General features: G+C 53.6%; 5 protein-coding genes and 2 non-coding genes across 7 annotated transcripts; 2 read left to right on the forward strand and 5 right to left on the reverse strand.

The window, feature by feature from the left end:
- The first annotated feature begins 487 nt into the window (after nt 1–487).
- On the forward strand, nt 488–577 carry BDZ83DRAFT_t12. The gene has a single exon. It is a non-coding gene; the product is annotated as a tRNA-Phe (tRNA).
- Nucleotides 578–594: 17 nt separating this feature from the next.
- BDZ83DRAFT_598210 (short chain dehydrogenase) lies at nt 595–2,114 on the reverse strand. The gene has a single exon (XM_060506939.1). It carries the CDS (start codon nt 1,755–1,757, stop codon nt 948–950), a length of 810 nt encoding a protein of 269 aa, XP_060371695.1. The 5' UTR covers nt 1,758–2,114; the 3' UTR covers nt 595–947.
- A 193-nt stretch (nt 2,115–2,307) lies between these two features.
- Nucleotides 2,308–4,411, reverse strand: BDZ83DRAFT_725702 (uncharacterized protein). The gene is made up of 4 exons (XM_060512740.1): nt 3,723–4,411; nt 3,355–3,665; nt 3,125–3,224; nt 2,308–2,844 (listed from the first exon to the last, which is right to left on the reverse strand). The coding sequence occupies exons 1-4, from the start codon at nt 3,909–3,911 to the stop codon at nt 2,662–2,664; spliced, it is 783 nt and encodes a 260-aa protein (XP_060371696.1). The 5' UTR covers nt 3,912–4,411; the 3' UTR covers nt 2,308–2,661.
- Nucleotides 4,412–4,491: 80 nt separating this feature from the next.
- On the forward strand, nt 4,492–5,813 carry BDZ83DRAFT_598213 (mitochondrial carrier domain-containing protein). The gene is made up of 2 exons (XM_060506940.1): nt 4,492–4,732; nt 4,812–5,813. Exons 1-2 carry the CDS (start codon nt 4,697–4,699, stop codon nt 5,721–5,723), a joined length of 948 nt encoding a protein of 315 aa, XP_060371697.1. The 5' UTR covers nt 4,492–4,696; the 3' UTR covers nt 5,724–5,813.
- A 498-nt stretch (nt 5,814–6,311) lies between these two features.
- Nucleotides 6,312–7,262, reverse strand: BDZ83DRAFT_167639 (uncharacterized protein). The gene is made up of 2 exons (XM_060501432.1): nt 7,069–7,262; nt 6,312–6,989 (listed from the first exon to the last, which is right to left on the reverse strand). Exons 1-2 carry the CDS (start codon nt 7,127–7,129, stop codon nt 6,334–6,336), a joined length of 717 nt encoding a protein of 238 aa, XP_060371698.1. The 5' UTR covers nt 7,130–7,262; the 3' UTR covers nt 6,312–6,333.
- Nucleotides 7,263–8,543: 1,281 nt separating this feature from the next.
- On the reverse strand, nt 8,544–8,633 carry BDZ83DRAFT_t13. Its single transcript has one exon. It is a non-coding gene; the product is annotated as a tRNA-Phe (tRNA).
- A 705-nt stretch (nt 8,634–9,338) lies between these two features.
- On the reverse strand, nt 9,339–11,212 carry BDZ83DRAFT_564614 (uncharacterized protein; the record flags this gene model as incomplete). The annotated part of the gene is made up of 2 exons (XM_060503662.1): nt 9,339–11,118; nt 11,169–11,212. 2 exons carry the CDS (start codon nt 11,210–11,212, stop codon nt 9,339–9,341), a joined length of 1,824 nt encoding a protein of 607 aa, XP_060371699.1.
- Nucleotides 11,213–12,092: the final 880 nt, after the last annotated feature.

Here is a 12,092-nt window from a genome sequence, read left to right on the forward strand (position 1 = left end):
GATCTCGAAACTTGATGGATAGAACCCTTCGTGGTCGCCTGGGATGCTAGTCTGATTGTGATGGGATCGTCTTCCACCCGCCGGTTCCAGGATGGTAATATGTTCTCTCGAGGCAAAGTTGGAGTTCCCGCAACTGTTCCTCACTTACTGACTGTGATTTTACCCGGATGGGAGGTGACGTTGTCTGGCCAGCTGCTGTACCGTCGAGAATCAGGTTGACCAGGGAAATGGCCTAGAAGTTTAGACGGGTGGCACCCCTCGATTCTTGGTGCCATTTACTACCCTGACCCATTTTCAAAAGTTTTTGAATTCAGCCACACTGGGTGAAGTATTGTGGCCATTTGAGAATCATTCCCACGCCCTCATTCACGATACCTAGCCATCGAATTTCACGTCACCGAAGGCGGACATTTCGCGGACGAGAAGCGAGCCCCGCTGCGCAAGCCAACCTAAACCTTCAGCCAGCCCCGCTGATTCGAAGATCGTGGCGGACATAGCTCAGTTGGGAGAGCGTCAGACTGAAGTTAACTTCAATCACTTAATCTGAAGGTCGTGTGTTCAATCCACACTGGCCGCATCTTCTATTTTGCCTTTGTAGGGACTGTATTCTTTTTGACCTCTTTACCATGCATGAGTGCTCGCTTCTCAAGTGATTTTGATCGTCACGCATGGTCCCAGTGTGATTGAATCCTGCCTGAGCGAGCAGCGCCATCATATTTTTTGACTTGATCAGATACTTTACAGTCTCGATGGCATGCCAATTAGTCCAGCACAGATGATGGCATTTGGCAATCGTAAATAACATTCATAAGGTATCTTTCCTATAAGTAGGTTACTCCAAGCTGCTCTCCCATCTCATCAATCACAAGCTTATGAGCAATGTTCGTGGCTCTTTTCCCATCCGCGATCCGCCTTCTTCCCCAAACCTCAACGAAGAGAAGCCAGACTCAGGCGTGCGGCCAGTTCCTGTTGAGAACGACACAGCTCCCGTTCGCCGATGACGCAATATCCTTATCCGTCAAGAAGACGCAGTACTTCGCCACAGCAGCCGGGTCCAGCCCCGTCTCGCCGCGCTTGTACTCGGGCATGCCCGCAGTGACCTTGGCCATGCCGGCCTGGTTGACGCCCTCGGCGAAGGCGTCCATGATGTTGGTGGTGTCCATGCCGCCCAGCAGCAGCGCGACCGAGTAGATGCCCTTGTCGCCGTAGAAGCCCGCCGTGTTCTTGGTGACGGCCATGACGCCGTGCTTGGACGCCGTGTAGGCGATGCCGGAAGCGAGGCCGCGGTAGCTGGCGTTGGAGCCGATGTTGACAATTAGCCCCGCGGGCCCGCCGCTGCCGCTGGCGCCGCCCTGGGCGAGGAACTGGTTGACGGCGTATTTTGTCGTCAGGAACGGACCCGTGAGGTTGATGGCGAGGACGCGGTCCCAGGTCTCCTTTGTGCAGTCGCCGGCGGGGTCGAACTTATCCATGACGCCGGCGTTGTTGACGACGACGTCGAGGCGGCCGAAGCGTTCTACGGTACCCTTGATGAGGGACTGGACGGAGTCTTCGGAGGTGACGTCGACGACGATGCCGTGGAGCTTGCCGGCGTAGGTGTCGCGGTATTCCGAGGTGACGGCGGCGACGCGGTCCTCGTTAATGTCGGAGATTACGACGTTGGCGCCGGCGACGAGGTAGGCTTCGGCGATGGCTTTGCCTAGGCCGCCGCCGGAGCCGGTGACGATTACGGTCGTGCCGGGAAGGCGGGTCGCCATTGTGTCTGTGAGATGTGTGTAATTGTGTGACGGGTGTCTGTGTGAGGGGAGGGGCTTGGCCCGAGTGCGGATAGATTGCGGGATGAGACCTTGAAGGTTTGGTTCTGCTGTTCTAACTTTTGCAAAAGTTTTAAGCTTAAGCTTAAATAAGATTGATAAAGTGGTGAAGCCGATTGCGTGATTGAGTCGTGAGTCGTGAGTGAGTTGTAAGTGAGGAATGAGAGTGAGAGTGAGTTGGAAGGTCTTGATTTCAAATGAGAGTGAGCTCCTCCACGTGCGTCATTGAAGGTCGCCGCCGTGGGCCATTTATGTAGAGCTCTGTATCGTCAGACGGAAGGAGGGGCTGTTGCGGGGCGATCTTTGGTGGGGGGAGTAGGAAAGAGACGTCTCGATTGGGCGCTGACCTCGGCGCCGTTGACGTGCCCGTGGATCGCTCTAGGACTCTTTCTCTTCTTACCCCTGGAACACTATGGTGTGCTATCGTATTCGGTTTTGGGGACAATGCAATGTTCGTAAGATTGCCTGGGGTTTCATGGCTACTTGGTTTTTTGTCATATTCTCTTGCTTTAGGATTGGTCTACTCCGTACCCTATCTCATGGAACCTCCCCCGCGAAATCTTCATGGGAATCCCCCCGCTTTGCGGCTCGCTTCCACTCCACTCCTTATAGTTCAGAAGGCCCGGGTATCTGGCCTAGGATCATCCCGTGCGGCACGGTTCACTGGCCCTGACTTGCTGCATATGTCGCTGTGCTTATTATGAGGATGAATTCTTCATTGCCATGTGTGCTTCTTATGGAACTTTTTGGTAGAATCGACGCTCAACGCAGGGTGGGTAATAGTCGCCAATGCTGCTCCTAAGCTATGAATGGATGTCCGAGGACCCTCATTGTCTTGTCGTCTGCTCTAGGCAAAAAGTTTCCTAGATGATGCGCAATTCTGGTCATGGGTAGTGGCCTTTGGCTGCAGATCACAGCTCCACGCTTGAGCCATGAGGTTGTAGTGCACTTGGATCATGAGTGTACGACGGTTGCAATTCGGTGCGAATACGGAGGATTGCGCCCTGTTCGCATCTCGCATTCGGGTTTCCTATCCCAGATTCGCGGTGTATCTGCAACTACCCGGGCCCGTCACTTGATTGATTTGTCGTCCTGGCTCTGTGCCTTTTTGATGGGACGAACGCACCTTGTGAGAGCCCTGGCAGTTGATGATTGGGTGTGTTGATCTCGTTGGGGCCGATCCGGGACCGATGCAGGTAGTCCTCTTGGTCAGTGGACAGGTCTCCATCGTAGATAAACCCTATGGATGAGCATCTGAATAGTCATATGGGGAGATGCCAGCTTGATTTCAGGATCTAAGCATGACTTACACAGAGTCGCCTCAAGGCCTTATCCGGTAGAGCAGGGGACTTGCGCTGCATTCTATCTTTAGAAGCGAGGTCACTTTCTTCAGAGAGAGGGAGCTGACCACTAGATAAGCAAGTGGAAAACGAAATTCACTGGTCAGCCTTGTGAACAGATATGCAAAATGAATTCTACTTTGCAGGAGGGATACGAGATGGGAGGCAGCCCATCCCCTCGTTCTTTCTAAAGCACTCACACCCTCGTTACGGTCGGTATCGACGCAGCTTTTTTCTTTTTCTTCTTCTTGTCATTGGTATCCTCATCACCACAAATATCCTCCCACTGGTCGAGAGCCGCCCAAGGCGAAGAGGACTGCGAGGACTTGCCGACCCCAGGAATCACCTTGGAAAGACACTTACCAAAGAACCCCTTCACCTTCTCAGCCACGCTTTTTGACTCCTTCTCTGCCGGTAAATTGAGGACACTGGCGTTCTGCCAGGGGCTCGTCGATCGGATCTGGTCCAGACCGTGCGACAGCGAGCAAGTGCCCAAACTGCTCTCTGATCGCTGGTGGCAAGGCATGTCCAATCCCTTTGTGATATCTAATGACTCCCGGTAACATACCGGGCATTGATTAATTCTTGGCTTCTTGTCGAGGTATACTCTTCCTTGGTCTGGGCAGTATGCCTTTGCGTATCCGAAGGTTTCGGGGAGCGTCCATGTTCTCTTGTGGCATATGGTGGGGATCTCTTCTTTGGAGATGATGCCGTAGCAAGTTCTGCACTGGTCGACGATTTGTTTGATACCACACATGATTTTTGGTTAGCTGGGGTTATTATGATAAATCCTGTGTAGTGTACGTTGTTACCCTGCGGGTTGGTTGGTTTTGATGGTTTGTGATAAGGAGTGATATTTCAGTGAGCATGAGAAACGGCATTATATAGACTGAGGGATGTGTATCTAAGACAAGGTCATTGTCACTGAATCACTTTCATTGTTGCGTTACCAGAGCTTTTGAATACTCTACCCATGTTCTTTCTGTTGAAAGGCCTTTGATCATTGTAGCCTCTCTCATCTGGACAATGCAGGCAAAGAATGCAGAGTGCAAGAAGTTGACCCTGTTTTCTGGCAAAGAAGTGGTCCTTACCAATAATTTGGGGCTACAGGCTCCGAATGAATGATAACGTTCTCGGTGAGGAGAATGTATAGGCGACTAGGGTAACTGGACCAGACGATGAGTTGTTTTCGCGGGCAGCAGATGGACAAGAAGTTTTCAATATTCTCAGTCCAGAGTGTGCTCATTTACTCATTCGTCCCACCGATCATCAATGTCCCGGATTGATCCTGTTGCTGATTGTGCCAGTGCAGACCTGAAATCTAAGGCGAGTGGCGCGGAATCCTCGGGCACCGCTGCCTTGGAGATACTGAGGCACCAAAAAACCTCACCTCCAGTTTTCATCAAGGCGCGCTATTGGAACTCGGTGTCCATGAACCACGTGCTCATCAGGGAGGGGGAGAAGAAAACTAAAATGCATGGAAACCGAAACTTCTCATAAAACAAGAAGCCCTCCGTTGCTCTCCAGCATTTGGTGGCCAGAATGTCGTCTGCCATTGGGATGGAGGCCGTCGTCGCGGTAAGTTCACCTCACAATCAGCCAATCTGAGAACCTTCAGAAGCTTCCATCAGAGAACTCAACTGACCAGAAATTACAGGCCGCAGCGGGAGCCACATTAAGCGTGGACTTTCTCATTCATCCCATGGACACACTCATAACACGGATGCAATCGCCCATGTACACGACGCAGTACAAATCCGTCAATGGCGCCGTAAGCCGGACGCTCTTCCTCGGGCTGTACCAGGGGTTCGGCCCCACCATCATCACCAGCATACCGTCGTCGGCGGCCTTCTTCACGATTTACGAGGGGCTCAAGGGCTACGCGCTACGCGCCAAAGAGGAGGGCCGTTTGGCGGGCGTGCCGTTGCCTGTCCTGTACGGGGCGAGCGGCGCGGCGGCGAGTCTTGTTAGCTGTGCTATTACGAACCCTGCCGAGGTGTTGAAGCAGAATGCGCAGGTGTACAGGAGAGAGCCTTCTCATTCAGGTGGAGGCGTTGGCAGCGGCAAGGTCACATCTCCGACGATGAACACGTTGAGGCGTTTCGCGAAGCAGCCGACCAAGTTGTGGGCTGGGTATACGGCGCTCGTGGCGAGTGATTTGCCCAATACCACGTTGACATTTTGTCTCTACGAGACTCTCAAGGAACGGTTCCTCGGAGGGGAGGGCAAGAGTCGGGAGAGGAGCGCGTCGCAGCAGGTTCTCGCGAGCGGTTTGTGCGCTGCTGCTGCCGGGAGCGCGTCGTCGAGCTTGTTTGTGCCCATCGATGTCGTCAAGACGAGGATGAGGCTCGCGGCTGGCGGAGAGGTGACTGGCGAGAATGGGCCGTCCAAGACGTCGATTGGTTCTCCCCGTGCAAAGATTGGCCCGATTGCGGTGGCCAAGGGGATCGTCTTGAAAGAAGGCGTTCGAGGATTGTTTAGAGGGGCCACAGTGACGGTCTTGGCGGCGGGTTTTGGTGGCGGGCTGTATATTGGCTGCTACGAGGCCATCAAGATTCATCTGAGCTAGAAAGGCTTCCAGATTGTACAATATGTAGAACTAAATCTCACGTAGACGGCAGGGACGCAAGTCATGTAATACCACTCTTCTCGATTCAGCATTTCAAAAGGTATCCGGATTGTGTGCATTAGAAGCATCCGTGACTGCAGCTCAACGAGATTGACAGGAAAACACTGCCAGTGCCTAGTGAATAGCCGAAGGAAGGAAGGGTGATGTATATGCCAACGTATTCCATCACCTTAATATATACACGAAGTCCCATGTAGGTCCCCTCAGTTTCATTCCAGTCACCAGCCAGGAGGCGTCCGTCTAGGTCGAAGGTTCAGGGCAAACTGGCTGGGTCGAGGAGTGGTTTATGGTCAATAATCAATCCATACGCCAACCAGCCTACTCGACGACAGGCTCAGCACATACGAGTATCCGAGTTCGAATTCCAAGATGAGCACCAAGAGATGTAGCCACACCGGTAGTGAACTCTTTTTTTTCTTCCAATCCGCATCTACATTCAACACTATGGACCTTTCAAAATCACTAGGTGAGAGCCACGACACGATATACAGAAACCTCCTCCATTAACTAATCATCTGGCTACACCCAACAACAATATCACCGCCTGCTCTTAGGCGTCGGCAGCGGCCTGGCCACACTGACCTGCGACAACCTTGACGTCGCCATTGACGTCGCACTGGCCGTCTGCCAGGCAAGCGCCCGCACCAGTTCCATCGGTGCAAGCCAGGCCAACAAAGTCGGCTGCCGCGTCCGCGTCCGCTGCTTGATCGGCGTTGTCATCAGCATTGGCATTGTCGTCGGCGTTCGCATTATCATTTGCGTTGTCCTGGTTGTTATTGTTGTTGTTGTTGTTGCCATTGTTCTGGTTATTGTTGTTCGCGTTGCCATTGTTGGCATCAGCCGCCGCATCGTCCGCAGCGGCATCATCCTGGTTGTTGTTATTGTTGTTCTGGCCGGCGTTCGCGTTGCCGGCATTGGCATTGTTGTTGCCGGCGTTGTTGCCGCCTCCGTTCTGGCCGGCATTCTGACCTCTGTTGCCGCCGCCGCCGCCACCGCCGCCTCCACGGCCAGCTCCTCCAGCACCACCGGCACCAGCAGCACCAGCTCCGGCTCCGGCACCAGCACCAGCACCACCGCCGCCGAAGCCTCCTCGGCCGCCACCGCCGCCGCCTGCACCACCTACGGCACCTCTACCACCGCCACCACCACCGCCGCCACGGCCACCTCCGAAGCCGCCGCCACCACCGCCGAACTGAGGAGCAGGTGCTGTACAAAATGCATATTAGTTTTGCAAGCTCTTTCTTGAGAGGAGGATGTATGGAGAAAGGCTGAGCCGGTGGCTTACCAGTCAAGGCATTGCCTGTGAGGAGACCAATAACAAGGAGGGTGATGGTTGTGTAACGCATTTTGAGGTTATGGGTCGCTTTCCTGTAAACACCTAGGAGAGAACGAGAAGGATTACAGGTAGGTAGAATAAAGATGGGATTGACCGAATCGAAAAGTGCACAGCACTGAAATGAAGGTTACGGACAAGAAAGAGACCACCGACTTGGATCACACAGTGATTGAAGAGGAAAAGGAAATAGTCATGCTCAGCTCGAAGAATGGTCCCGATCCTTATACTCCCCTCCATCTCGCCTACAATATTCCGCCCATAAGTACCGTCCGGTAGGATGCGCCACAATACGTTCACCAGCCAAGCAAGAGCGCCAGTTGCTCATGTCCAACGAGACCAGACGGCTGGGCGTCAGACATCCGATCTTGGCCAACACCCACGACAAGCATTCCGCTACATCGGAAGTTTAGATGGCATGCCCGTCGTCCGGAAAATCTCAAACACGGACATGGGGTTCCTTCTTCTTCTTCTTCCGCCCCTTGTTGGATGACACCTACCTCGTCACCCCTGGTCGGGTGTGATGGGAAACCTTGTATACCTTAAAAGGTACTCCGCAACAAGGCAAACAATTCGAACGAACCAATCCAGGACCACCGCATCTCACGCTACCAGCCTTGCTAGACCCCCCTTGATGAGGCGTCTATAAGCTTCAATTCATGGCTATTTTTCGGGGGAGAAAGGAGGCGCGACCGGACCCGCCTCCCGTCGGTCGGGTGTTGGACGTGCAGCGGGACATGTTTTGGAAACCCATGTCTACCGAGCCGCCCAGGCTTCGAGGTGCGGCGGGCGGGCACAAGGAGTCGAATCACGGATGCGCTGGCTCCTGAGGAAGTGGAAGATGGAGAGACACACACAGAGAGAGAGAGAGCTCTTCCCGGAGTCCTGACTAAAGAGAGAGAGCCTCACGGTTCTCTGACGTTACTTCGCTCCTTAGCCCCCCGCATTTTCCCCTGTTTCGACTGAGCTGTGACAGCTGAGCCAGGCTTGTTGCGTAGTCCGATCTACACGTAATGTGGGTGCTGCCCGGGGGCGTCTATTGTGGTTTGTCGCGAGTCTAGAAGATCTTGGACTTGGCCTGTATGAAGATGCGAAGGGATATGTCGTGCAAGCCGGGCTGGTCAGGAGATGTTCTTGGATGACGAGTTTGTGCTCATGAACGCTCTCTTAGTGGCTTGACGTACAATTTTACATAAATGCCGCTACCAGAAACAGCAGAATGTCGAACACCGTATTATATCCGTACGTTGGCTTCCAATCTGTTCAGGAAGTTGTGATGCGGTCCATAAGCTATCTTTTTACTCTGTCATGTGTCCCTTTGAGGAAAGCCCACGAGGTTGCCAGCAGAGAGAAAAAGCATGTTGTCTGCTGGCTATTACCAACAAACCTACCCGGATGTTATGAGGAATAAAAAATCAAAAGAGATTTGCGGCCAGTGTGGATTGAACACACGACCTTCAGATTAAGTGATTGAAGTTAACTTCAGTCTGACGCTCTCCCAACTGAGCTATGTCCGCCGATTATGGTACCTTGGCTCGTAGGTTATTCTTAGAGCTTAGCGCGGAAACCCTGGTGAATCCCCAACGATAACGGCGCCACCGCGGTTGGCAGTCCTGCGGTCGAGTCGGGAAGGAACAACGCCGAATGCTCCTGTCTCACGAGGCCCTTCCGACGTCTTCTGCTAAGCACGTTGGCATAAGACAACCAAGGAGAGAGTTTTCTTCAAATTTCAAGCTTTCCGTCGTCCTTGTTTCACGGTCAACCACAGCACTCCTAGTGAAGTGTGATGGTGGAGGACAGGAAGGAGCCACCAAGTTCCTCTGGCCGGGACGTGATGCCGTAAGGTAAGGAAGGTAGGTAACCTGTCGCCCGGCCGGTGCTTCCACCTTGGGTTCCGTTACAGAATACCGAACTCAGGTATCCAAATTTACCTAATTTGGTACTTGAAAATGGAAGCCACGACCGTCCTGGCCTTAATTTGAATGATTACATTATCATTTTATAACTACTTCAGGAACCAAACTCCAAGTTAAACCTCGCTCCGTTCGCCATTCTGTTTCTCCAACCAGCATCAAATGATCCGACAAAGAAAAAATTCCAAGCAATATTTCCGCCCTCCGTCGTCAAACTCAAGGTTCCCAAGATGTATCCTGTCTCTGGTATATCTAATGTACTCCAGCGGCGTGATGGGATGCATCATTTGCTGACACATTCATAGAAGTCTAGATGAATCCTACCCTGAATTCATCTGCAATGCCGGTCGGAGCTCTCAATCCAAAATCTGGACGTCTCGCGTCACCTTGCTCACGAGGCGGAGGAAGCACTGGCGGCGAACTCATCTGTTGAGCTTCTGTCTTTTCTTTCGGCGTCTGCGGTCTCTGACTTCCGAATGTTGGGCTTGCCAACGGGCTCGGCAACGGCCAATTCGCATCGTTTGAGGCCTCGGGAATCAAGCTGTTCGGCGTGGGCGGTTGCGGCGACTGCATGCGAGGTGACACCATTGCGAAGTTTCCATGGTGGACGTCCCGATCATCCCAGCTTGGCGGCTGATATTGCTGCGGGTTTGACGCCTTACGCTGAAGCTCGACGGGCGGCGGAGGCTGTCGACGATTTGCAGGTGTGACACCGTAGTTCCGCTCGCCCTCGCCTGGCGCGACCCGTCGCGAGGTCGGCGGGGGTCCAAGGTATCCCTGAGGAGGGGAAGGAAGATCGTCGCGAGATCGACCACCGGAGTCTTTCCTCTCTCTGAGTTCTGGGCCTTGTCGTTCACGGCTATCGTACTGGGCACGCTCCCCATCCCTGGTCGGAGAGATCATCTCTCGAGCATCCGAATCCTGACGCTGTCTAGCAGGGGGCCAATCGTCCAGAGGCCGGGCAGGGCTTCGCAGCGGTCCTTCATACGGCACCTGCTGCGGTCTTGGGGGCGGCAATCCGGCGCTCCTGGGAGGTTGCGGCAGAATTTTCATTTCTGGTGGACGCGGTCGCCTGGCGCTTCTTGGTGGTGGGCTAACTGGTATAACAGGACTTATTGGAATAATCGGGCTTTCCCGCTCTAGTGTCCGTCCTCGTTCCACCATACCAAAGTCGAGTCCAGTAGGGTCATTGTCGATATCCATGGAAAAGCTCTGCCTCCTTGGCGTGGTGATAGTGAGGGTGTCTCTCTTTGCGGCAACATTCTGAATGATTGGCCTGGGATAGAAATGGTCCTCGTCGCTGGAGCGTCCTGTTGACGCCGTTGGGGACGGAAGTGCGGCTGGCCGCGGCCTATGAGCTTCACGAACAGCAGTGACTGCTGTCTTCGGTCTGAGGTCTGTCCTCAATGGCGGGAGCGAACCATTGATGGATTGAGGAGGCGAAGGTAAGGCCTTGTTGGGTGACAATGGAGCCGGAGTCAGCTTGTCATCTTTTGACGGTTCGGACGGGTTCAGGTTGAATTCGAACTGCCCAAGTGGGCTTCGAGGTGCGTTGGCTGCGGTCGGTGTGGGAAGAGGAGATATATTGTTCGGGGAGTGATACCCGCTCGGCGCAGCACTCGGTGCTGGACTGAGAGCTCCGTCGCTCCTAGGGCCAGCACCATCACGGGCAAAGTGGACGTCGAGAGGGTTGACCCAAGCCTTGGCCCGGCCCGAGTTTGGTGTTCCTGGCCTGCTCCCTGCTCCATTGCCACCGGTAATGACCGGTGGAGATGCGATGTTATTCAAGCTGGTCACAGAAGTGTTGTTCCAACGCATATTCAAATTAGCCTCGGATCCAACAGGTCGAATACCCTTGACGCCAGGTGCACCAAGATCGACCAGAGAAGATGAGCCGCCATTGAGGTACGGCGCATTCGGATGACGAAAGTTGGCAGCGAAGCTCTTGTTCGACATGGCTGTGCCTGGGCGGGATCCGTTGATGAGAATAGGACGGTCCAGATCTTTTCCGAAGAATTGCCCTTGACCAAGTGTGTTTTGATCAATTTTCTTCCATTGAGGCTTCATGTCAGCCTTCTCAGCAGGTTTCCTTCACACAAAGTCAGTTTGCATTGCCACGACAGAGAGCTGGGAGCGCACTTCTTCTTATCGGCCCCGAGTTTCAGCCCGAAAAAAGACACCATGGTTGCGTTATGAAGAGGGTATCAAGGAACTGCGTTGGTCAGTCGGATCGGCCCTTGAAGCGAAATGGAGGGGTTGGTGAGGGGCATACAGAACAAAATAAGGGCATAAAACAGCTGTGAGCTATGCACAGAGAGTGATAAAATGGCCCCAATCCCGGCAATGGACGCCCAGGTCAATAATTGAGAAAGTTTGGCTATGCGAAATGAAGGAAGAACCAGTTCGAGGGAATTGAACAGTTGGTGAAGAGGGCTTGCCACGGCTCCAATGTCGAGCACTCGGAGGCGTGGAAGGCGACCGAGCAGGAACAATGGTGTCGTGAAAAGAGAGGAAGAGCGGTGGTGGTTATTGCATACGGGCCATGTCGCGTCTTTTTCCGGATGAAAGTACTCGAGTTGTGGAGGCAGCGTTGGGTGATGGACAAGGGCGACGATCCTTATTCGCGGCCCCAAGACAGTTGATCCGTCACAAGATCAGGGGCCCAGCAGTAATAACGTCCCGAAGAGAGAGGCCAGGATGGGCGAGCTGCCCAGATCAGTGGACAGGGCAGAGCTCCGGTGGAGTGGATGCTGGATCGAGGCAAGGTTGAGAGAGGGCTGGAGTTTTTGAGCGGAAAAGCAACAAGTGTGGTGAGTCTCTCTTGGCGGGATGTATGTGATAAAGAGCGATGAGACTGATATCGATCCCTTGCAAAACAAGTCTACAGTAGCCACCAGCAAGGAGTCGAGAAAGAGCGAAGAGATGGTGGACGACCGTGAAGGGCTGAGACGAGGAACGATGGGAAACAAAAGTCTAAGGAAACGAACCTGCGATGGGGACTTCAACCGGAGCAGACCGAGCTATTACAACGTCGCCGCTGTCGCCAACGAGGGGTGGACAACG

Source organism: Colletotrichum acutatum (genome assembly GCF_030867785.1).
Source record: "Colletotrichum acutatum strain CBS 112980 chromosome Unknown BDZ83scaffold_2, whole genome shotgun sequence".
NCBI lineage: Eukaryota > Fungi > Ascomycota > Sordariomycetes > Glomerellales > Glomerellaceae > Colletotrichum > Colletotrichum acutatum.